The 24,463-nt window shown below is 42.1% G+C and overlaps 1 protein-coding gene across 5 annotated transcripts in view; it reads left to right on the top strand.

Moving 5' to 3' along the window:
- LOC112564969 (calcitonin gene-related peptide type 1 receptor-like) overlaps nucleotides 1–24,463 on the top strand; it is a 64,255-nt gene that overhangs the window by 22,284 nt on the left and 17,508 nt on the right. For all 5 annotated transcript variants that reach the window (XM_025240150.1, XM_025240152.1, XM_025240153.1 and 2 more), the window contains 4 exons: nucleotides 11,092–11,249; nucleotides 11,682–12,162; nucleotides 23,221–23,342; nucleotides 23,591–23,682. In XM_025240150.1, coding sequence (XP_025095935.1) covers nucleotides 11,190–11,249; nucleotides 11,682–12,162; nucleotides 23,221–23,342; nucleotides 23,591–23,682 — 755 coding nt within the window. In that variant the 5' untranslated portion in view covers nucleotides 11,092–11,189. The remainder of the gene's footprint in view (nucleotides 1–11,091; nucleotides 11,250–11,681; nucleotides 12,163–23,220; nucleotides 23,343–23,590; nucleotides 23,683–24,463) is intronic.

Here is a 24,463-nt window from a genome sequence, read left to right as displayed (position 1 = left end):
CCGATGTCTCTCACCTGACAGGTATCTCGTGTTGACAGAGAGGCAATCAATTCAAGCAAATATTGAAACTGAGTGTGTTAACTGTACACGTTAGCAAACTTAAGCTTATTATTATTGCAGAACCAATTTTTCTTTTCATCTGAAAACCTTCCACATTTAGTCAACCGGAAACATCAGCCGTGTCTGTTCTCGTTGTCGTTAGAGGGCGCTTTGTGGCTTATTTCCGGCTCAGTGGGAGGATCTGCGGGAGACAGGACAAAGCATCAGAAGCACACAACTACACAGGACTAGAGCTCGAGATAAAAAGCGGATGAGGAGCATAGCCATCATGTCCACATGTTCAAGACCACGTGTTCAATAGAGCAGCAGACATCCACAAACATAGGTATCTGGTCTAGGATGATGTATACATCACAGTAATGTACATCCTTAGACTCACCTGAACTCTGGATGTCCCGCACTAGGTTCCCCCATTGCACTCAGTGACATCAGTTCTCCCATGCCTGCAGAGAAGGCAAAAATGTCTTGAAAGCGAAAGAGATATAAACACTCCTGATGAGAAATGTGTCAGAGTAAAACTCCCGTCTCAATATTTTTTGCTGGAAGTTGCGAAAATGTTTCTGTCAGTAAAACGGACGAGCAGCCATTTGCTGTCGTGGCACGATTCCGCCAGCTTCAAAACTCATGTGTCCAGCTGAATGGAATCCCTCCGTGTCTTTGGTCTCGTGCCATGATGGAATCCAAAAGATCTTTAAAGCCTTTAAAAATCCATTTCTTTCAATCTGTGTAGCGGCCTTGACACACACCTCCCTTTTTTGTCGGTTGCCATGGACGCTTTGATGTTTCGGTGATGGGTGAAGCAGGAGTGCTTTGTGTCATGAAGTTATTCTTTAGGGATTTGTTTGTTGTTTTTTGTTTGTTTGTTTGTTTGTTTTTGTTTATTTTTTGTTTTTGCTTTTTTTTTTTTTTGGTTTTGCTTTTTTTTTGGCTTTTTTTTTGTTTTTGTTTTTTTGTTGTTTTGGTTTGTTGTTGTTGTTGTTGTTTCTTGTCAGTTGCTATTTCGGTTAGTTGTATTAATAGAAGGACAGAAGTGTTTGAGTGTATTGACTTTTTTCCCTAAATCTACATTATAGAGAGGTATGTAATACAATCATCATCATCATCATCGTCATCGTCATCAAATATTAGCTGCAGAAATATTCCTTAGCACCCCTACCGTAAAAAGGTAAAGGTCGTCCCCTAGCCTCTTCAGGTCGTCGGGGAGTGAAGTGTTAATAGAGATCTCCCTGTTCTATGGATCAGATATATGTAGCCTTTCGGTGGGAGGGGTTGTGGACTGACAACAACCGTCCAGCACTCAACCAAAAAGCCAGGAACTGTCAGCAGATGCACAACACTTTAATCGACGGGCTAGAACAATGGCGACGGCTGCGCTCCTTCTCTGACACGCTGTCGTCTGCTCTCTTCCAGTTTCTTTTACGTGCTCCGTTTGTCGTCACCTTTTTTGTCGTCACCTTATTTTGACGTCACACTTTACGTCATTTTCTCAAGGAACTTCCCAAATGACATCCAGCCCTCTACATATATGTCAGTTGTGTATTCATCTCCTCTTACTGCCTTACCTTCCCCAACCCTCCATGAAGTCAACTGCCATTTTCTTCACAGCTTGATCGACTGCAGAAAGTTTGCAGCGCTACACGAGCATCGAACCGGCGCACCTTCACTCTAACCACTAGGGTATTCGCTTTCCGTACCGCAACGGTTGGGAAACAGTGTAGCTACGGGTATAAAATAACCCGGATGTGGTTGTTTGTCATATACTGAAATAATGGAATAGTTCAGTAGTAAGTTTACCGAAATTACTGAGCTACAGAGGAATGTCACACGCCGAAATGTCTGTGATAGATGAAGATCACATTACCCAGACGAAAGATTACATCAGTATCAAATGTAGAGAAATCATTGGTATACACCTGTATCATAGTCAAATCATTGGTATACACCTGTATTGTAGAGAAATCAGTGGTATACACCTGTATCGTAGAGAAATCATTGATATACACCTGTATCGTAGAGAAATCATTGGTATACACCTGTATCGCACGCGCACAGGCTGCTGGGATCTCAACCGTCTGATAAGACCAAACGGCGCGACTCGTGAGACAGATGCAGTGTCACGATTCCTCCTCGTCCACAAGATACCGGGTCTCATCGGGGGAGGAAAGTGGAGAATTCTAGCACCGTTATCCATCATCTACAGAAACTGGAGGAAGAGAAAATAAAAAAAAAGACTGAGACTGATTTACCTCGCTCACTCTGCCACCCACACACTCACCCACTCTCTCTCTCACATTCATCTACCCCCGTCGTTATTACACAATCCATCAAGCCAGCAATCACAACAAGTGCAGTTCTCATCATGACCATGACACTTCAGAGGGATTGGTGTTGGATGTGTGAATTAATTCCCCTGTACTTCCTGTCATACCATTTAACCACTCACCTGTTTGTTCCTCCGTTCCTTGTTCCGTTTGTCACGTGTCAGCGCGATATTTCTCATTGAAACTGTGGCTAAACTTGCATTGCAGAATTTTTGAAAAAAAATGTGTTTCTAAGTAAGTTTGATTCAATCTGCCAAAGTGTATTTTTCCGTTGCTAATCGAAATGGCGGCTGTCTCACAGACAGTCTTCATCTGTGCATCGAGTGTTTGCAACCTTAATTAACTAGCAGACATCGCTGTCCACAAACGAGAAGACCTCCAAACGAGAACAAAATAAAATCTCGCTGTATTCTCAAACATTCATTTTCGGGAAAGACTCAATAAACTCGAGCTGAGAAATGGTTTGCACAGGTACTCCGAGAGTCTTCATTGCAAGACTCATTTATGACCAAACATAAGCATCAACATTTCATCAAGGACCTTGATAATGATTTTGTCCCTGGTGGAAAAAAAGCACTCTGCTCAAAGTGTCCCCTCTTAATATCGTTACCAAGCAACACACTGAGAAGAGAATAAGGTAAGGTAATGATCGAGCAGACCTGGGAGCAGCATATGTCTCCTCCATTGAAAACCTGAGCTCGCCAAGATTTTTTTTTTTTTTTTTTTGATCCCAGGTGGACGTGCGGAGAACGCCGTGCAGCTGTTCAGGTAGCCATCCTCACCTGTCATTTGATATCCTGCATTTTCAAACAAACCTTTTTTAAGCCGTGCTGTTAATGTCCATCAACACGCAGGTTTTAAAGAACTAGTTTGGGTGAAATTTATTTCTAACTACAGGTCAGTGTGAGATACATTTATTCAAATCTGAATCAATACATCCATTCCGTTCTCGAGATACCTGCCTAGGAACACTACTATAAAGAGATCAACAGACATCAGGGAAGCACCTGGCTGTTTCCATCTTTGACTCAGCCAATGGAAGAACTGGAACCAGTCGTTCTACCTGTGTAGAATTTGAAATCCTGCCTTTGACTTTTCACCCAGATTTTCACCTGGATTCACTCAGGGTTGGAGGATGGAGAGTAGTATCTTTCATCAAGTTGTGTTCCATAATTTAGAAAAGAAAACCCAACAAATTTTCACCCCTCTAGGACTTTAACTGAAGGAAGAATTAAGGCAGGTGTGGCACTAACAGCACATCTCTCTGTGGTCTGTAGCCAGTGAAGTTGAAGGGTTGTAGGTAAAAACAGAGCTGTCCACACATAGATATGTCGCCAGCAACACTTGTTTGTTACAAAAAAGAAACTACAACTCACTTTATGTACAATCTCTTGTCAAGTTAAGAGACATCTGTGTCACTATACTTGTTATCAGTGATTTTAAGCTCTCGTCTAAGGTATTGTCCTTTTATGGACATCGGAACGGTATTTCTCGAGTTACTATTAGATGATAAAAGTATTAATTTCTTTTTATTTTGGAAAGAAGTGATCGGAAAAGAAGACTAAAGGGCACAATGTCGATTGTTGATTCTGTTTCATTTTGTAAGCGTCTGCAACTCTCACATTACTCATTGGATGAAACCGGATTTCTCGACCTTTATATCTGTCCTGCTTATCTATCACTGTTAGGTCTAGAATGATTCAGTATTCCCAACGGTTGGACTTAATGATGATCTGACATATTTACTTTATGTCGGTGAAAGTTATCGGAAGGGTAAACCTCTGGTAAAATTTCGACTGGTAAGGATTTGAACCACATGTCTATGAATACTGGGTTTGATTGGCTTTCTCCGGTTAGCCGATCTACCCGGCTTGGGTAGGGTACCAGGGTGAGTACAAATACTTCATGAATATCAGACCTGGTGTTCAAGCATCTAAGACGTGTTTCAAAGTCTTTTTAGAAAATTCTGACTCTCGTTTCTGTCTGTGAGCATAGCGTCCTTTCCCCTCCCTGTAGCCATCTTATTGCCATCCTATTGCCATCCCATTGCCATCCACAAGACAGAGGAAGACTGAAACTACTGCCAAGGACTTTCAACCACTGTTTAGTTTCCGGTTCTTCGAACAGCCGCGAGCTTTACACTTAACAGCCGGTCCCTTCACCAAATTATGAAGGAAGTACACAAAACAAAGAACAAGAAAATATTTTCACGATATCTGCTTAGCAACTGCCTCACATCATAAAGCATGCAGATGCAAACACAGGTGTTGAGCGGACGTGTTTGAACTTAAATGCACGCATGCGCAGCGAGAAAAAAGATAGTGGTGAAAGAAAGAGAGAGAGGAATGAAACAAGAAGATTAAAGATACAAACTCGAATAAGCTAATAATAAAAAAGAAAATAGACATCCTTTATAAAAGAACTGAATGTATAAGCAATCTATCCAGAAGCCAAACCAAAATTGTCAAACTGTGTATGGCTTTCTAAGAAGTTTTGCAGAATTTTCCAATTTTAAGATCGATTTCTTCCGATAAAAATATCCTTTAAGCTTCCCCTCGATAGTGAATAAGTGCCACACAAAGAGGGATCGAAGCCTTCTATATGACGGCAAAACGTCTTCTCTAAAACGAAAATGGAATGACTTACAAAAAAATTTGAAATAAAACTGTCTTTCTGAATACTTACAACCTCTCGCCCTGCCTCGCCGGCGGTCAATCGGGTCCGCGGATTTCAATCGCTGATAAAGATTCGTCCTCAAGAATATTTGACATCCTGTCGACTTTAATCATTTTTGCGGCCATCTGCCCTCCCCACGATGCCATTAAGAATCGTCTTTCATTTCGCTTTATTTCAGTCGTTTTTTGCCCGCCACTCACCAAGTTATTTCTCTCGGCCCTCGACTTAACTGTTATAAACTTTTGAGTCCAGATCTTTCATCGCTCTGGTGATCACGACTTCGATGGACAGATGGACGAACGGACAAACGTCGGTTGCTTACTGATCGTAACCAAGAATTTTATCAAGGTTTATTTCTCTTTGTTGGAATTGTGTCTGATAGAAAGTGTCGACTTTAAAAAAAAGTGGATGCATGAAGGCAATTGGTTTGACTTCACAAAAGATTCTACGGTTAATCAGATAGAGTGAATTTGCGTCAGGGTGCTTGAAGAATCTCATCTGTTGCCGTGCACACTGTTTCTCTTTATTTGCACAATACCCGGGAGGGGAAACTCTGAGAATGGGGGACTTGATCGCATGCAGCTCTAACCTGTATCATCAAATAGGATCGTACAACTAATAACCTTCTGTGGCACATCGTCAGAGATAGCTGGCTGGATCTTATTACTTCTTTCGATCACACAGCAGCTATGGAGACATGATTCTGGGAATACGTTGGTCGCAACGGTAAACGATGTTGCGGATGAATAAAAATGTGAGCAAACATTCGTTGTATGAAACTCTGTAAAATGGCAAACCTGGAAAAGATATTTGATGTCATTTCATCCTTTAAACTCTCATCAGTGCAGGTCCGATGCCCTGATAAGTTTATCCTCCATTGAATAATCAGGGTTAATTTGTTCCAGGGCAGATCAGTTACTTTGTAGGAAATTCGGATGAAAACGGTGTGTGGATGGATGGAGGGAGGACTTTGAATGGACTAATCACTCGCCCAGCGCTCGTGCCATCAAAGCCCTCGTTTCATTGTCCTCCCTGAAAAAGAGCTTTGATGTAAAAGGAGACAATTCATTATGCATAACGCAGTCTCCATGGTGATCCTTAGTGAGCGATGTCCACAAACAAAAACCACCACAGCTGTGCAATGTTGTCGAGCTGCTTAAACAACAGCATCTTGGTTTGTTTGTGTTGTGAGAATCTATACATGGTGTGTGTTTTACATCGTCATGCAAGTCTACAAACACTCGGAGGATCAAATTACATACGAAAGTAAGTACCATCCAGACGGAATGTTTTATTTCTGGGGTTTGGGTTATCGACTGTGTGGCGAATGTGAAAGAAATAAGCGAAGCAAATGCTTGGCAACTGGCCGTGCTTGGGATAACATTGCTGACAATGACCGGGGCTGGCAGGATTCCCAACATCTTGTCGAGTGCCAGAAGACCTCAGGCACGTGGGTGGGGCTTTCAGCTGCTCTTCCTTCGGAAATGTTGTCAGGCTTTTCAAAAAAAATGTTTTTGTACTGGGCTGGCGTCTAGACGGTGAGGACTGATGGTTTTTAGTGTTGGAAATCGGGAGGAATCTCATACCGAAATGTGAGTTCAATGCTGTGTTATAGAGAAAAGGTGGTCATGAAACTGCGGAGACAGGTTGATACACCGGAAATGGTGCGTAGCCTGTACTGGTGATGTCCTGTCACCTCCAGCCATCGTCATGTGACTTCTGAGTGTGTGTGTCAAGCAAGTTCAACGTGGTTTACAAAATATTCTGACATCTAGCATGGCATCATGGGAACTGTAGTTCGTCAGGTCTCAAGAAGTCTTAGAAGTTCTTCGCTTCACTCTGATCTTTGTCCCGAACCCAACGCCCCAACACCACCGGAGACTGGCTGGTTAGGCCGTCCAGGACAGACGCGAGCAGAAGGACATGTGGCCGTCAGATCAAAGACTATCTGCCTGCCCCGCCACTGTACGGGCCACTGACAGGCCCACCAGAAGCCATTCCTCAAAGAAGGGTTGACTTGTGAAGAAAGCGGGCTGCAGCTTAGGCTTAAAAAGCAGAGAGAAAACAAGTATAAACAAGAAAACAAGGTGGAGCTACCTTACATGGTCTTACACATGGCTGTGTCAGCTGTGGAACCGAACTCAGAATCTTTTTTCTACATTGACCATCCTTAGGTCCATCTTGATTTGATTTTTTGGTCTCCTCACCTCAGCATCCTCTCCTATACCTGACTGTTTGTATATTTCCCTTTCCCTCGTGCATACAATCTGAGCTTATGATCTTTTAACCATGGGGAAAGTGTTGTAGGTAGTGTCTCAATACAACCCTTACTACTGTAACTGTATGTAAACACCGCTGTACCTACTATCGGTACCATACTTTAAGTTTTATAAATTCAATTCTTAAGTGCCATAATTATATTTCTAGAAGAAAGTAAACCCCTGTGATATATTCAGAAATGGGAAATGCTTCTTTCCGTCCCAGAATAAACTTTCAAGTTTATTTCCAATGTTTCAACCAAGGTGTACCATCTGATTTCGTGGAGTCAGTGCACTTTGAAAAATCTACCGTTCAATTATCGGAACAAGCAGCAGGTGACTGCCAACGATTACAAAGCACGAAAGCACAGAACACAAATGACTAAAACCGAACAGCACGCGCCGAGTGCTTTGTGCACGGGGGCGGATACGAGCGTCAGGCGCATGCGCTCAGCTGCCCTTCCCATCCAGCAACAAGCGAAGCAGAAAGGAGGCGAGGTGCGATTTCTCTCGAGCTTGGCATTCGAGGGAAAGTCATTATCGCCATCAAGCTTGAAAAGCTCAGCTTCCACTTGTACAAGCGATGGACCTTCCGTGCGTCAGACGAAGACCCTTGTGCCAGATTGGGCAACAACTCGGCAAAGCTCCATTCACAAAATTGAACTGTTCACCGAAAAGTGTCTTGAAGTAGTCTTCACGGACGACTGGGTCCTCTTCATGCTTGTATTAGTCACACGTGCTGCGTTTCTTGCTCAACTGAGTTTAGGAAATTAATTTTTTAATAACGTCTAAACCTTTTTTTTTTTTAAATTACAGAACAATACGTTTCACGGTCTACTTTCCATAAAACCAAAGTTTTGAACTTCCGCCACAGTTGTAAGCCAAACTGCAAGCTCTACAAACTTTTTTTTTCAATGGTTCGGACTCTAGAGCAGCGGTGAAGACTGAAACAAATAGAATGAGTGTTTGATGGCAGGGGAGCGGAACAAAACAATTGCTGCTTCGATTTTTAGCCACGCGGCGTCGCCATCAGCTTGAAGTATCTGTTTTTAGTTTCGGTGCTTTCCAGTCAACGTCACAATCTGCAAGCACTGCTCCTACGAACGATTAATGACAGAAGTTTTTTCCCCCTCAACATCAGCTTAATACATGTGGGGATGTCTGTGAAAGTATTGCACGAAGACAGGATAATTGAGAAAGAGAATTAAAAAATTAGAGGAGAAAAATAGGGAGAACAGTGGAGAAGGGAGAGAAAGTTGTTGGGGAGGTAGGAAAGAATAAGAAAAAAAAGGTAAAGGAAATTAATGAGAACGGGGAAAATAAAAGAAAAAAAATTAGAAAAGTCGGGGGGAGATACAGAAAGAAACAAAAGATTGCAAGCGTCATGCCATCTCTGATTGCAAGACCAGTCACGTGCAAACTACCTGCATGAGTACCTATTCACCAACTACCTACCTACAAATATTTATAAAATAACTATGACACGCAGTATAATGCCCGGGTAGGTTATGTTTAAAGTTCCCGTGCATCTCGAGCTGTCCGACTGATGCTTTGGTCGAATGAAGATAGTTTTCCGTTCAATTTTCGTGCATTCCGTGAGAAGCTCACCCAGGTGTCAGGAATGCCGGAGTGTAGGTGAGTGTGGGTGAGTGTGGGTTTGTGTGGGTGTGTGGGTGTGTGGATGTGTGGGTGTGTTAATGTGTGGGTGTGGGTGTGAGACTTGGCGTGCAGTCAGCACCCATCAACACCCGCTGCGATGACACCCGATCCTCTGCCGAGACAAGAGGCGTCAGAGCCATCAGCGCGTGTCCGAGACGGAGCCTCGCTGGAAGTGAGGGAGAAAATTCCTGCTGGAGACAGACTGGACTAAAAAGTTCCTGTAACCTTGCCAGAACTTCTAGTCTAAGACTAACTCACAACAGATAAAGCTCCGAGTTGAGACTTTTTCATTGTGTTCCAGTCCCACAAAACTGATCTTGTAAGAGTAGAGGGGAGGTCGGTCGTCTTGAGTTCACAAGAACTGCCCTGAGACTTGAATCATTGTTATTCACGAACAATTAACAAGAACTAAGATTGTGCCATGTGTATGGATTGATTTTAGTCACAGTATGTGCAATCTAATCACATCACACACACACCAACATGCACAATTATGCTTGCCCGGGTGTCTTGCCCACCCCGCAGTACCACAATTGCTTTGGCACGGAAACGCACAGTGGGAGTGAAGGACGTGGAAATTGCGTGGGTCTGAGTTTGATTGGTAGCCGGCCTGTATCTTCTTTAGTAAAAGGCTGAATGGGAAGCGGATGCAGATGGGTGGTCTGCGCGAAAAGAGAGCGCCACGGCGGTGTGCAATACTCTTAATGGAAAAGGTCAGTTTTCAGGCAAGGGGAGAAAATAGCGCATTAACTCCGTGACATTCTCCTACTCTACCCTCTCCCCCACCCACTCGACCTTCTCATCCAACTGACTGAAACCCTTGTCAGTGATGTTGAGAGCTAAATTCTGCTTCCTTTTGTTTGAGACAAACACCATGTTTTAACTAGCAATTTTTTTTTTGTTCTTCTGCACATCGTGTACATAAAACTGTTTGGGAGGTGGAGAGAGTATATAGGTGTGTAAAGTGGGTGTATACAGCAAGAGTTATGCTATTGTTTCCCGTGCTTTCAACTCTTTTATTTCAAGGATTTCATTGAATTTTATTTTTATTTATTTATTTTTTTTAATAAGTTACTTTAACTAATTGTCTCCAAGACACGCCATTGCCTACTCAGTAGATTGTCAGTCGTACTCAGTGACCCACTTGCTCGGTGATTCCTGCTCAGCTTCTGTCTGCCCCCCTACACAAGACCTATTGCTGTTAGGTCTCTGGGCGTCCTGTCCAGGACTGAGAATTGATCCCAGCAAAGACATGTGATTATTCCCAGGAAATAGTGTTTAGTAATACATGGTCCTTCCTTCCCTTGCGTCTCTACCATGGGTCAACCGTTTGTCTGGCTCGGTACACATTCCAAGACACCAGTTGTATTTTATCAATCATAAAACGTTTCACATAATTGAGTTAGCAAAAATTTATGTTTGTTTCTTTGTTTATTTGTTTATTTTAGAGACTGGCATTATCTGAAGGAGTAAAAATGTTGATAGCCAACAGCATGAAGACCAAATTGAGACATCAATGTGTCCTTCGAAAATTGACAAGTTTTTTCCTTCGCATGCTAAACACAATTATTCTTGAAACACTTGAAAATAATTTACAGCACCTATCTGTTTGTATCATCTTTCTCTCCCTGACACTAATGCAGTGACCTGAAGGACAAAGTTTTGACTACGAAATTGTCTTATTCAAAGTGTTCGCACCCGCAGGAGTGAAGACTTCCTCTTTTGAATCAATAGCTAGTCTGATGAATTACAAATATAGAAACAATAACAGATGAACCTTACTTTCTGCACTCGTTTTATTTTTTTTTTTTTTTTGCTTGTTTTTTGCTCTTTTTGTCTTTAAAGTCATGCAAGATGCATCATAAGGTTACTGACAAAATAGCATGTTCTTCTAAATGGTCAATTTGTATGTCTTCGTCTGGACATTGGCTACGTTCGTAAGGACCATAAAACTGCAACCAGATGCTGGTTGACGAGAGCCTGCAAAACATCCACTTCCTTCTTCCTGGAGGTGCAATTGGACCTCAGGGTGGGAATCGTCCCCCCATTGGCTGAGGGTGAGGGTGAGGGAAGGGAGACTGAAGCAGATGCATGCAGGCTTTGCTGTATGTGTGCAGGGCCCTGCTGTCGCCCTTCTGTGCTGCTGACGGCGTGCAGAAAAAGTAAACAAGCGAATGTCTGAATAAACAACTTCTCTCTGCTACACCCGCGCGGCATGGGCATTCCCGTAAGTGGAGCTTCCGGGTATCTGAGTGCAGGACTTGCGATTTTGCTGGTAAGATGTCTGCTGTCTTTTCGGTTTTGTTTTTTTGTTGTTTGTTTTTGTTTTTGTTTTTTTTTTTTTGTTTTTGTTTGTTTTGTTTGTTTGTTTTGTTTTTGTTTTGTTTTTTTGTTTTTGTTTTGTTTTGCCATGGGTGTGGGTGCTTGCTTTGTAGGAACGTTTTAAATACAAAATTCAGTTGTTAGGTGCTTGTTGCAATAAATATAAACCTTGGCAAATTAAAAATAATAACTGTAAAATCAAACAATATTAAGGTGATGAAAGCGTCAACTCTGTCTCGAGACTAATTCATGATTCTATTTTTTTTTTTTAATTAATAAGATCAGACTTTAACAGTCGAGAAAAATAATATTATAAATAATAATAAATAATCTTATTCTGCATAACCTATCACCATTTCTAATTTCAAGAAATTTTTTCTCCCAGTCCCTCTTCCCCATCAGCACGACGTCGGCCACAACTCCGACAACAACCCGAGACGGCGGGATGTGTCGCAGCAAGTCGCTGTTGCTGGAGCCTCGTGCGTTTGAGCTGCACTCGTGCGCCTGGTGTTACCAGTACGCCGCACGCTCCGACAGCATCCGCGCGCATCCGACGCAGCCCTACCTCTACGTCATCAACAACCGCACGTCACTTCCGTCCGACACTGCCGTGCTGGTGCCTGACGTCACCAACGCCAGCGACGTGAAGCGGGTGTGCAGCACCGTGCCCAGCGCCATCTGCGAGCGGTGGCAAGAGTGCTGCCATGCGGCGCGGAGGTGCTGTCAGCGGCAGCTGCAGGCGGGTCACCGGGTCAACGGCACGTGCGCACGCACGTGGGATGGCTGGAGCTGCTGGGACGACACGCCGGCCGGGACGGTGGAGTATGTCACGTGCCCGACCTTCTTCCGCTACCCTGTCCTGTCCAGTGAGTAGACCAGTGGCGACACCATGTCATCCGCAGACATACTAGATGCTTGTTTACCATCATCACACCAGAGCAAAATATATCAGAGATGTTTCTTCCATCCAGAACAGTTCTTTATCCATTCTTTTTTTCCTCTTTCTTCCTTTTTTTACTCTTTCATCCTTTTTTTCCTCTTTCTTCCTTTGTTTTATCTCTTTCATCCTTTTTTTCCTCTTTCTTCCTTTTTTGTAAGAGTTCAATGTTTGAGGTTGGTAGTTGAAAGGATAATTATGTTTTCGGAAAAATTTAAGCAGATCAGGTATCCTTCCATCGTCCTTTCCTCTCCTGATACATTACTTACTAGCTGGACAGATGGCGAGGTTTTCTTGCTGGAGGATCAGGCGGATCACCAACAAAAGACTTTTTCCTCCGCAGTCCAATACATTAAGCATCAGACTAGGGAACTTTATCTTGGAACTGCTCAAGTGTACATCCTCGAGAGCATACTCAATGACAAGTCTGTGGACCTGAAGATGGCTTCTGGCTTACTCTACTCAAGATGCTTTCTTTTCTCGTACAAAGAGGTCTTTGAATGAGAGTAAGGTTTCGGTTCCTTTTGTGGACCCAGAGATCAAGGATAGTGTTTGAATAGTCAGCATACAATCTATTAATGATTTCATGAACTGATGAAAATATCAATCAAGATGTAGAGGGACATCCTCCATTCACTTTGTCATCTATTTCAAAGGTGGTATGGCAGCTCACGTAACGAAAATCCCCTGGGACAACATTTAGTCCCAAATTATCAAAGAATATTTCCTCGATTCGATTCTCTACTCAAATTTTAAAAAAAACCTGGAGTAGCTAGTGTCCATACAAGAAAGAAGAACTGTTTAATTACTGGCTTTTCCCTCACACACACAAACCAGCGCAAGTGTTACAGGGAAAATCTCGTGCTGTAGGTAATTGTGTTTCCTTCCTACTCACCTCCCCATCATCTTCATCATGGCTTCCTAAGTGCCACTCAAACTCTTTATTATGTCAGGATTTTTGTTTGATTTGTTCTGGTCCTCCGAGAAAATTTCTGAGAGGCTAGGGACGAGACTAGTAACCTCCTTCTTTGTTTATTTCCTTCTTTCTGTTTTTTTTTTTCTTTCCGTTTAAGTGAAGATAAGATAAGAAAGAAAGATAGAAAAAAAGAAAGAAGAGAAAGGAAGGAAGGAAGGAAGGAAGGAAGTATTTTCAATCAAAATGCAAAGAGAGGTGCAAATCATTATCTGTCGACACGAAGCAGTGAATATGTGATTTCTCGCCGTCTGTGAGGACAGTGTTAGAGTTGTGGTAATTAGTCAAGGTGTAGAAGTAGCTAGAAGGATATTTGCAGATCAGAAGGGTGTCAGAAGATTAACATATCGATCTCAGAGGGAAGAATACATCTGGTAGTCCTACTCAGCTCATGCATTCTTCATTCAAGGATGCCTCTCCAACAGAGCTCATGTTTCCTCTGACCTTCCTCGTACATTTACACCACATGTCATGTAAACAAATACCCGTCTTAGTTTAATTATATAGCTTGTATTTGACATCAATAATATACCATATCATCATGTATTACAAGAATGTGCGCTTTCAAATATTCTTGTCGGTTAGTCTGGACATTTTGGGCATCATTGATGTCGCCTTTGTGAGTTTTCTCTCGTCCAGTTCCAAGCTCCTACATACCTGCTTTCTCTCTCTCTCCTTCTCTAAGGCTAACAAGCTGTTATTGAAGATTCGGTGCTTAATACAGCCCTAAGATAGAGGAAAGTGCACCAAAAAGTAAAAAAATAGGGTATGGGATCGTGGTTCACAATGTATGTCGACATATTTATCGCATTAGGCGCTAAAGATGGACAAAACGACCCAGAAGACTTCGACCGTGCGGCAATGGTGGGCACAAATGTTCCATTTGTCTTCCCTAACTCACAGTTTTAGAGTCAGCAGCAGGAAATGTCTGCCCACCATCTTCTCCCTCGTCTTTTTCTTAAGTCTGATTGCTGGGATTGTTCTCAATCCGAATGTCCAGAATGCACTGGTCATGAAACCGTCAGAAGAAAGAAGCTGTTACAAGTAGCATTCAGCTGCTACACAAAGCATATAGTTATAATAAATATGTTTACGATGTTACAAATCGAACATAATTGTTAGGAAAAAAAACAGTATTTTCTACAGCAACAACAGTTATTATAAATGTAACAAAAGATGTTATAATGAGGATATAACTGTTAGCGAAAATTTACAAAGTTGTGAACGGATGTCTTCTGGTGCAAGTTCTTGTTTCTTATCTTTCAGAAAGCTATTTAATCTCTCTAAATGCTAAATAACAAACTGACATTTACTCTCGTCTGATCTGTCTGATTCGCGCATGTGCATGTGTGCACAAGAAAGAGTTTGTCGTGTGCGTAGGTGACAGGAGCAGAGAGAAAATAATTAATTCTTGATTGCTCCGAAGCATAGCTCCAAGGGATTAGAGAATTGTTAGTCATTTTAATCATAAAACTGCTGCGATCATAGTCTACTTATCTATAAATACCAGTTAAAATCGACTGTTTATAAACATTTCTGCAAAAAGCTCTACACATACACCACACCTCAAGGCACTCTATATCACACTATTTCTTGCGCCTGCGCACACATATACATAAGTTTTACATCTTAAGACAGAAAATATTTTCAATGCCATTGGTCAACAAAACACAATTCATACAGTTAATACCAATCTTTGCCCTCCTCACAGAACCACCACTCATCCACTATTCCCATAAAAAAAACTCAAACACACATCCCCGACAACTCTACCTCCCCCCAAAAAAAGAAACACACATAATTAAGGCCCCTGCCCAGCAAAGTAAACAAAGCAAAACAATTAGAACCGGTCTGAGAGGTTGATTTATCGAAGTGTTATCGCTACAAGGAGCCTGTCTCCAGCAAGCTTCGATAGCTGATCAAAGTCAGTTCACAACATAGGCTTGCTGTAGGCATAACCCAATACATAAATTCAATCAAACTGACTTATAAAAACATAGTTTAGGGGACATCCAAATATAAGAAACTCACAAGAACAGTACTCTACAAACTCAAGTTTCGTGGCCTCAGGAATCCAACAAATATAACAGATCATACGATTTCTTTGCGTACTTTCAGGATACGATCCTTACAAAATCGAAAGACGGTGAAACTCTAGAACCATGCCCTATAAGCTCAACACCACCACCAGCAGACCGCTTGCGGGTCCATGGAAGCAATCATATCATTGGAAACGAAGTTCATCACTTTAGTGAAGCCAGGATCAAAATCAGAGGTTGCCGGACATTTTGCTGGCATTCAGCGACACTCGCACCACTCACAATCGCAAAAAAAACAAACAACAAAGGCAACAACATGAATCCCAAATTCTTTGCATTGAAAAGTCCCAAGATGGCTGAAGAGATTTCGAAACCGATCTGCCATTTAAAAACTTTAAAATGTCAACAGACCTTTTTGCATTTTGGAAGGAGGAGGAGGAGGGGAGGAGGAGGAGGAAAAGAACAAGGAAGTGGACAGATTACGTCTGCCTACCCACGTGTGTCTTGGCGAGATTTAGGTTGAGGATGGCCATCATCATGGTCACGGTAATGTCTGGTCAAAGAGGAAATATTGCGAGCGAGGGTATAAACAGTCTGCCTTCAGTGGCAGCAATGGTTGCGGCGATTTGTTGTAATTCACGACAATCACTGTGTGGAGAGCTCGCACGAGATAGGAATCTTATCGGAGGGAAAGTAACCGTCTACGTATTTGTCAGAGCATCGTTTAGCGATCTTATTCATCTTCTGTAATGAACTCTTCGTTTATATATATATATATATACTTTAATTTTACACTTCAAATTAATTTTTTTTAATTCTTTATCATATATTTTGTTTTTTAAGTTGTCACGTCATTTGCATTTGCACAATAGATAACAAATAATCATTAACCATCCCATGTTGTTTTTAAAATAGTTCTGTAGCATTTTAAAACAGGAAACTGCTTTTGATTTTGAAATATGATTTAATACAATTTTTAAAAATTAATAAGAAGCAAATTCGGTTAATTGGCACTTTTGCGTTCAACCAAACGACTTTTTTTTAAATACAATTGCCATCCTTCCTTTCTGCCTTTCCTTGCTTTCTATTTAATTTATTTTTCTCTTTTCGTTCCTTTTTCTCATTTCATCTTTCCTTTACTTAACTATATTGTTTGTTTTTTTATTATTATTACCACCGCCCCCGCCTCACCGGAAGTTCCTCTCTACCCAGCTCCAGCTGGAACACGTCCACCCGGACTTCGTTAAATCTTTTTTTTTTTCATTCTTCACAGCGCCCCGTGGGCCATCCCCAACCCGCCAAGCTCCGTGCACCATGTATGGTCTGCTGTAATTGTTATTGGTGTTGTCACAAAGGCGGTGTGCGCGTGGAGCATAACATGATTAACGGTCATCGTGTGATTCTACCCGTGTATATTAGGTTTCCGCGCAAGAAAAGAACGTGTTGGAAATGAGGAATCTCTCCTCGTCTGACACCGTCGATCTCTTGTTCTTTCATTGCTTAGTCTGCCCGTGTGTCTGTCTTTTGTCCGAGTGCATGAAAAAAGAACTACTTCGAGGGTCCAGATGTGTTTGGTCATGATTTATCCCTCCCACCCGTTCCCCATCTCCTCCAACCCCGCGATTATCGCCACTACCATCAACACTAACATTTGATTATTCGCTTTCCAATAATTATTGTACTTTTCTTTTTGTCTTCATCTCGCCTTTTTTTCTGTTCAGCCTCACGTTTCTCTGTTTGTTTGGGTCGTTTTTTTTTTTCTTTCAAGCTCTAGATATTATCATTGCTACCTCTTCCATCAACTAGACCAAGCCGCATCGAAAATGAAATCCATCAAACACATTTCCTATTTAATGAAGACAAGTGATGGCGGGTTAGCCTAACTGGATTTGGCTACAGGGAGTGTTAGCAGAGAGTTTGCCTTTTGTGTGGTGAGTACCCGAGAGGCATAAGGTGGACCCTGTCTCTGGCCGTCAAGTACCCGAGGGTCCTGGAGGGGTTGGCGGAATCATCTGTGGGATCAGCGTTTCTGAGGCAAGTCGCCTGGAAGCTGCATCCTCACAGAAGTAGATCGTGCAGATATCCCGTGATGCAAGAGGAATATTTAAACTAAACGTTGGACTGATGGAATGCTTCCAGACGACACCAGCGCACTCTTCGTTTGTCGTCACGTGCCACGTGCGATACTATAGATAGGCAGGTGGGAGTACAGACTGAAAAACAGACAAAAAGATAAGCAGACAGACTTTTAAAGTTTGAAGAATGTCAAAGCAAGCTGAAGGTGTTGATGACATCTAATCAAGTAAAATTGTTCTAAAAGTAAAATAAAAAATGCTTGGAATAATTGAACAAAGATTTGTTAGTTTTCTCTTTCAAGATTTGTTCGCTTTGTTAACCCAGCAGACATTCTGTCTACAAATAATAAATGAATTTTTATAGACAATTCCCTGTCTTACGTCTAGAAAAAGATATATTTTCTGGTTTTGGACCGATGTGAGTTTTAATAGAAACTTTATATTAGCTTGTCTTTTTTTATTCAAAAACACGTTGACGTAACTGTCTACAGTCAGAACCCAAAAGTCCGGCAGGGAGGAAAAAAAAAATAAAGAACGCAGACGACAATGGGAGATTATGTTTCTTGCATCCAGAGAGGACGTACTGAGAAACCTCCAAGGCATGCGACGGTTCGTTTTATTTTTGAGCTTTCAAAAGAACGCCGAAGCAGACAAGAAAAAGAGAGAAAGGAAGAAAAAAAACTTCGCATTGGGTTGGCGTGAATAAGAATGCGGCGCTGCTCCCGCAAAGGACACAGTGCGAGGGAGATGCATGACCAGATATGTTTCATTTGCAAGGAGTGAGGCGACATCAGCGTCAGGTGGCTGTAAAAATGTCATCCAAATGCCGCGTGCTCTCCGCTGCCTGCAGGCCTGGCGATGTGCCGGACATTTTGCCGGCGAAATACAAAATGGCAGCATCTCCTGCCGCAAGCAAAAGCCGTCTTGTGGTCCAGCCTCCTGATGCCAGACTTGCTGCATGCGGCTAAATCTGTCGTGTCTGAGCTGCAAGCAGTCTGCTCGGTGATTATAAAGAACTCAGTCGGTTCCGAACCGCGGGTTTTATGATGACGGCGGATTCGTGTTGAGCTTTTCTTTCCCGATTTCCTGCACGAGCATCGACATATAAAAACGCCCTGTCATTTATTTGGAACATGTGTAAAATATTTATTTATTTAATTATACTCCTTGTGTGTTCATGTGGAAAACGTTGAAGGTTTTTAGTAGAATGTTGTGTTTAATAAGAGAAATGACACGGGACTCTTTTTTTGCTTCCACGAAGTCTCGTTCTCCGTCATGTGACCCTATGACGTGTGGTTTCCATAGTGACAACCATGCCTCGAGAATGTGCTGCACCCGATTGCCACGAAAAGATGGAAAAGATTCAAAATTGTCTTTTCATCAGTTTCCGACAGACAGAGCCTTACAAGCCTTACACACAGAGTGCGTCATACGATAAAATGACGTCAAATCTTCGCAATGACCTCAGACACTTCCTGTGTGTGACGTCATAAGGAGACTGATGTCATAAGAAGATTCTGACATCACAAGAATACTCGTCTGCTTGACCATCTCGTGGTTACTCGGCGGAAGGACACAAAGGTCGATTTACCTGGATTTATTTTTTCAATGTTTATAAACATCGGCAACTGAAATAGTGCTAATAAGTGGTAATTCAGTGACAAACGAATCCTTTATTTCTCCTGTATTGCTCTCGTGCTCTGTAATTGTAACTAAATATAGTTTTGAAACGTTTGACCGTCGCCAGAACCTTATCACAAGCCTTGAGTCTTCCTTTAAATACTGATATTACTACAACTACGATTTTTGATGACAGAAAATAGTTTTAGAAATAAGAGCTGCAACAGGAGGAGGGTAATAAAAGCAAGATGGAAGAATACGATAAGAGGAATATTACGAACAAGAACTGATCATTATCGGCACCACCTGAGACCGGGTGTACAAGAAAGCTGATGCTTGGTCGAATGGCTCTGGGATTTTAGGACCGTTCCAGACAATATTGACTTTCAAAAGCTTATTTGCTGACAAGATACCAGGCAGATGTTGAGGAGAGGCTTGGAAACGTACCCAAGTCTCGGTAAATCAAGGAACACCGAGTCGCCGGTGGAGAGTTCCCCGGTATTCAATGTTTCTGGACGAGCGGCGAGGCGGTAAAAGATTCTGTTAGGACAAATTTTACTGGTTCTCAGCCTACATATGACATACTTAATGTCTTGTCTCTTATTTCATGCCAGACCTGGTCTTCAAGCAATGGTGGCTGGTGCAGGGGACTGGCAATAAACCGCACGGATAAACCATTTCGGTGATATTCCAGCAGCTTTGTTAGGCCAGGAGCTTGGCTGAAGCTCTGGAATAATGTTAAGCATCTTAAAAAATATTAACGATGTTTTAAAACATTAAAACACTTATTGTCATTTATTGACAAAGTACTTCTTTGGTTAGGTATAAATTTTGTACAAACCATCAGCGGTATCGTTTGAAAATGAAGGATGAAAGAGGACGCTCAAAATTAAATAAAGTGAAGGAATGGAAGGAAGAAATAAAGAAAATCCGTTGAACTTCACTCGTAAAATATTGTTACATACTCCTTTTTCTTAAACTCATTGCGTGGTGTTATTTGTTGACAACTTTATTCTCTTAGTCCATCTACCACATCAGTCCATCCATGCGTGGTAAACATTTCGTCTTATGCCCACGTTTTTAACGCCAAAATGAACACACAACGTACGAGGATTCACGTGCACCAGGCACGTGCAGGTCGCACGCCATTCGCTTCTTATCGCCGGCCTGGCTTTTGGCGGTGGGGAGCCCGGATGAGGACACACAATCAATCTTTTCTTCGTCCGTCTCTTCACCATGTCTTGAAGTTAGAAGATATTTTCCGGTTTGCGGCTGGTTTCGGTGACACTTGAACCCTGCCAATGCATCAAAATGATACCTGCCACTCTCTGCGCATGTCCAAATTCTAAAAAAACGAAGGTCGTCGTGGTTTCATCCACTTCCCTTGGCACATCGTTGGGTGGCTGGGATTCTGACAGCAGAGTAGGAAATGTAATCAGCGCAATTTCATGATAGATCGATTACCTAGTTTATGTTATTTTCGACCAAGACGGTTTTATCGCGAAAAAGTCCAGTTTCCGTCTGAGAATCGATCGCAAGCCGTAAAAGCTTCTCGTATTTGTGCGCAGTCGCTGGAGTGAGTGAGAACGCAGAGATTGAGTGCATGTATCAGACCATGTCCGCCATCTTGTCAGTCAGTTGGTTATTTGGGTTTTATATGGATATACACGATTGCCACTTGCCCATAACTTTTTTATTTTCATTTGCTCATATTTTCACTGATGATATATCTTTTAACACTGTACCTTGAAACGAACTTCATTTCTATTTTTATTTCTAACTTTTACTTTTATGACTAGAGTATCTTTCCATGTTTAAATTTTTATGGACATTGTCATTGTCAGCCTCACGGTGCATCAGTCATCATGAGAATCATCACACAACCACCCAAAATCCTGAATTTCCCACAAAAGAACCGGGTGGTCACCCAAAGCAAAAAGATCTGCTAACAAAGCGTGGGTGATAAGGTCAAAATTAGTTACCAGACATTTATGGGAAAGAACACCACAAAATTACAAACTAATGCACATCGTGGATTAGCCGCCAGAACTGAGATGTGAGCAGCCAGACGCCCACATCAATAAAAAAGGAAAGGCAATGACCAGCGGTTACCAGACGATAACAAATAAAAACCACGACAGTGCCTCAGCGGACGACGGGAAAACAAAAGCTGTCAGAGATAGCTTTCTATTTTAGTTTCCGAGTTGATCATAACCCTTGGCAGGCTCTGTTCCTGGACAGGTCAATAAGGATGCTTTTTGTCTCGAGCTGGTGGAGCGCGATGGAAAGCCAGTTGTCTGCCCTTTGGTGGCTTGGGTTGTCTCGCGAAGCATGCGACCATGTACAGTGGAAACACTTGGTAATGTTTATCATGTGTAAATACTTCAACTTTGTGAGGTCTACTACCAGTCACTACACTTACTAACTGAAGTATAAGTCTCAAAGGTGAGGGTACTTGCAAGTGCTCGACTGTATGCGTCACAGAAGTGCTGGAGCCTGCTGATACCTGACAGTAATATTCCGAGGGTGTCGAGGTTCACAGGTTTGGTGATAGATCACATGAACTTAAAACTCTGGTAAAGATACTGAGCAAAGTCTGGCCACCGGACATCAGTCGGCGCTCTTGTGTTCAATTGACAGTGATTCCTTGACTACATTTGCAAATATACATCAGCTTTGTGGAAACAGCTTTAGCAAACCAAGAGGCCGTTAGACCTGGACTATGGTGAACAGATGGGACATGAGTGAGTAATGGCCCATGAGAAAAGTGAGTTATTGCCCATTGGGAAAAAAAACGAGGCAGAGGAAATTGCCCGTGTGACCACCATGAAGATTGGTAATCACCCGTATGAGCAGCATGAATATGGGTAATCACGTGCATATTCAGCGTGGAGGTGGTAGGTAAGCCCTCGAGGCTTTCTTTGACCACGAAAATGTCGACAGTTGCAGCAAACGTTGTGTGTCAAGGACAGAAGGTACCAGAGGTTTGGGAGACTGGAACTTGGTCGCCATGCTGGGCAAAGTTCAAACGAGTTTGCTTAAATTAATACATTACCAATACATTGAACAAGAGATTGGACGCTTCGGCGCTTTGTCCAATTAAGAAAGACCTTTGATAACAATGTAGAGGTGTGCAACTCTCGATCCAACCTTCGCTTCTGGTGTCTAACATATATATATAAAAAAAAAACATATATAAGTAACTCTGCCATTTAGAGGGGAAGGTCTGTTCGTTTTGAATACTTTATTGACTCACCCTCACAAAAGCCAACGATCAGCTAAGCTTGACAGAACGGTTATAACAATTTCGAATTCCACGCTTCGCCAAGTCTCCACAACAAATATTTTTGCTCTACTTCCTACCAAAGGGAGGGAGAGGTTGTCGTTAATGTGTTACATCGAATTTTAAAGTCGGACAAAAAATAACGATTCTAGTCGAGGTGATTAAGTTGACTCTGAGTTTGCGAGAGAGATTGGAAAAAGTGATGAAAACAAAATTGTATTTTTATTTTCGCTTCCAAAGGCGATATTTCAGCAATCCCTGTTACTGAAATCATTAATATTTTTTCCATCTCAATCATCTCATATTTCTGCAAATATAGGACGTATTCGCTTGATATGCATCTCCAAGACTTTGAGATTAATCCACAACCCAAATGGATTGTATTTGTGCCCCGGTGCCCTTTGCTGGTATTGGAAGAGTGGGGTCATGCTCCCTGACCTCACGTAACGACCGGCCCTTCTGAAATCCAGAATCAAAATGGATGTAAATGTAGATGCATATTTCGTGCATACGGTGGACACAGATCAGCGAAGATAAATACTTTCTGACAACCTGCACTTTTTGCACTTATTTATTAAAAGCTGAGTATCTCAAAACTCGTGATGGGATCATTTTGAATTATCTTGTCTGTCTTTTCCTTCTTGATGCTTTTCTTGTTCTTGTTCGTTCTTTATCTCTTGTTCTTATATTGCTCCTCTTGTTGTTGCTGTTGTCCTTCTCTTATTTTTCTTTATAGTCCTGACTGTTTGGTCTTATTATTCTTTAATTTCAAGATTTTTTTTTTGTCATAGATGTTTGTTTTCGAACAAATATCTCCTGCACCTTCCCGACTATTCTTCCGGTTGAAGCATTTGTTAAGGAGATGAACTGGCAAAAAAGTCATAGTGAGGTCTTAAAACTGAACCATTAAATAAACACATTAATACAAGGGATTTATATTTTGGTATCCAGCTTCCTGCTGCTGATGTCTCGGGAATGTTGTCTGTCATGTCTGCAGGTTACGGCAAGAAAACGTGCTTAGAGAACGGGACTTGGTTCAGCCGCTACCTGCCAGGTGCTAACGGCTCGCAGGGTCGGTTCGTGGAGTGGACCGACTACACAACATGCATCGACAAAAAGGTTCATACCACGTGTTATGTTATTGAAATTATATTACTGATTGTTGTTTACCACAGTAGTTGATGGCGGTGCTGAGGGTGAGGTAAAGATGGATGAGGACACTGATGTAGTGGTGATGATGTTGAGAATGCGAGTAAGAATAGGAAATACAGGTTTGTATTTGTCGAGGGTGGTGTTTGCATCATATTAAATTAATAAAAATGAAGTTTCATTTGCTGTCTCTACTATAACGTTGCCAACACTTGCAGCAAATGATGACCTCGCTGTACCTGGCCCTGGGATGTAACGCCTGCAGCATCGTTTTCCTCATTCCTTCGCTTTTGATCTTCCTTCTCTACAGGTAAAAGTGGCTTGACAAATAAGTATGTTGTCCTTTGAGAGATTTTCTCTTTCCTGAACTGATACTGTCATCCTCCTACGGTATGAGTTCTTACTAATATATCTAGGGTCATTTGTGGTCTCTTAGACTTACTTCTCAATCATGTCACTCACTCCCGTCCTCCTTCATTTTCATCAAATGATCAAACACCAAGCAAACACACGTGAACTCTCTCTCTCTCTTTCTCTCTCTCTCTCTCACACACACACAACCTCATGTCATTTCCACAACATTAACCCTTTCTCTTTCAAGTATGTTTTCGCGAAAAAAAAAAGAACCGGAACTTGTGGCCATCGCCATTCGGGATCCTTGGTTCTAGAAGTGAATACCACGGCGAAAATGTTTACCGCTGGGCCCCACTTGACAGCCGGGCTCCTTTGTGGACCCCCAACCCTGCTCTGCTCTTGCCGCAGGGGACTTTCGTGGACTCTGAAGAGAATGTCGATATCACATGTGCCGAGGATGAATAGCTCTCCATCCTCAGTGTCAAGAGAGCTTGGAGGCCATCATCCTTTCGCTTAGTTTCTTCAAATCTCAACGCTTGCTCACTGCAAAGTGAGGGCTTGACGACTGAAAGCATTTGAGGTAGAAGAAAATGCCGATGAGGGTGTTTCGCAAAAAGAATGTTGTCCCTGTGTTCATTTTCTCCGATAGTCTGATTCTGTTGTCGTGTTTATCGTTTATCGTTAGCTAGAGGGCGACATGGATCCTCTCTTATAGTTTGACCTTTGTACTCGAATAT

This window comes from Pomacea canaliculata, linkage group LG5, assembly GCF_003073045.1.
Source record: "Pomacea canaliculata isolate SZHN2017 linkage group LG5, ASM307304v1, whole genome shotgun sequence".
In the NCBI taxonomy this organism is placed as follows: Eukaryota; Metazoa; Mollusca; class Gastropoda; order Architaenioglossa; family Ampullariidae; genus Pomacea; species Pomacea canaliculata.
Note: the sequence above shows the minus strand (reverse complement) of the source record. Positions and strands in the feature narration are given on the sequence as shown.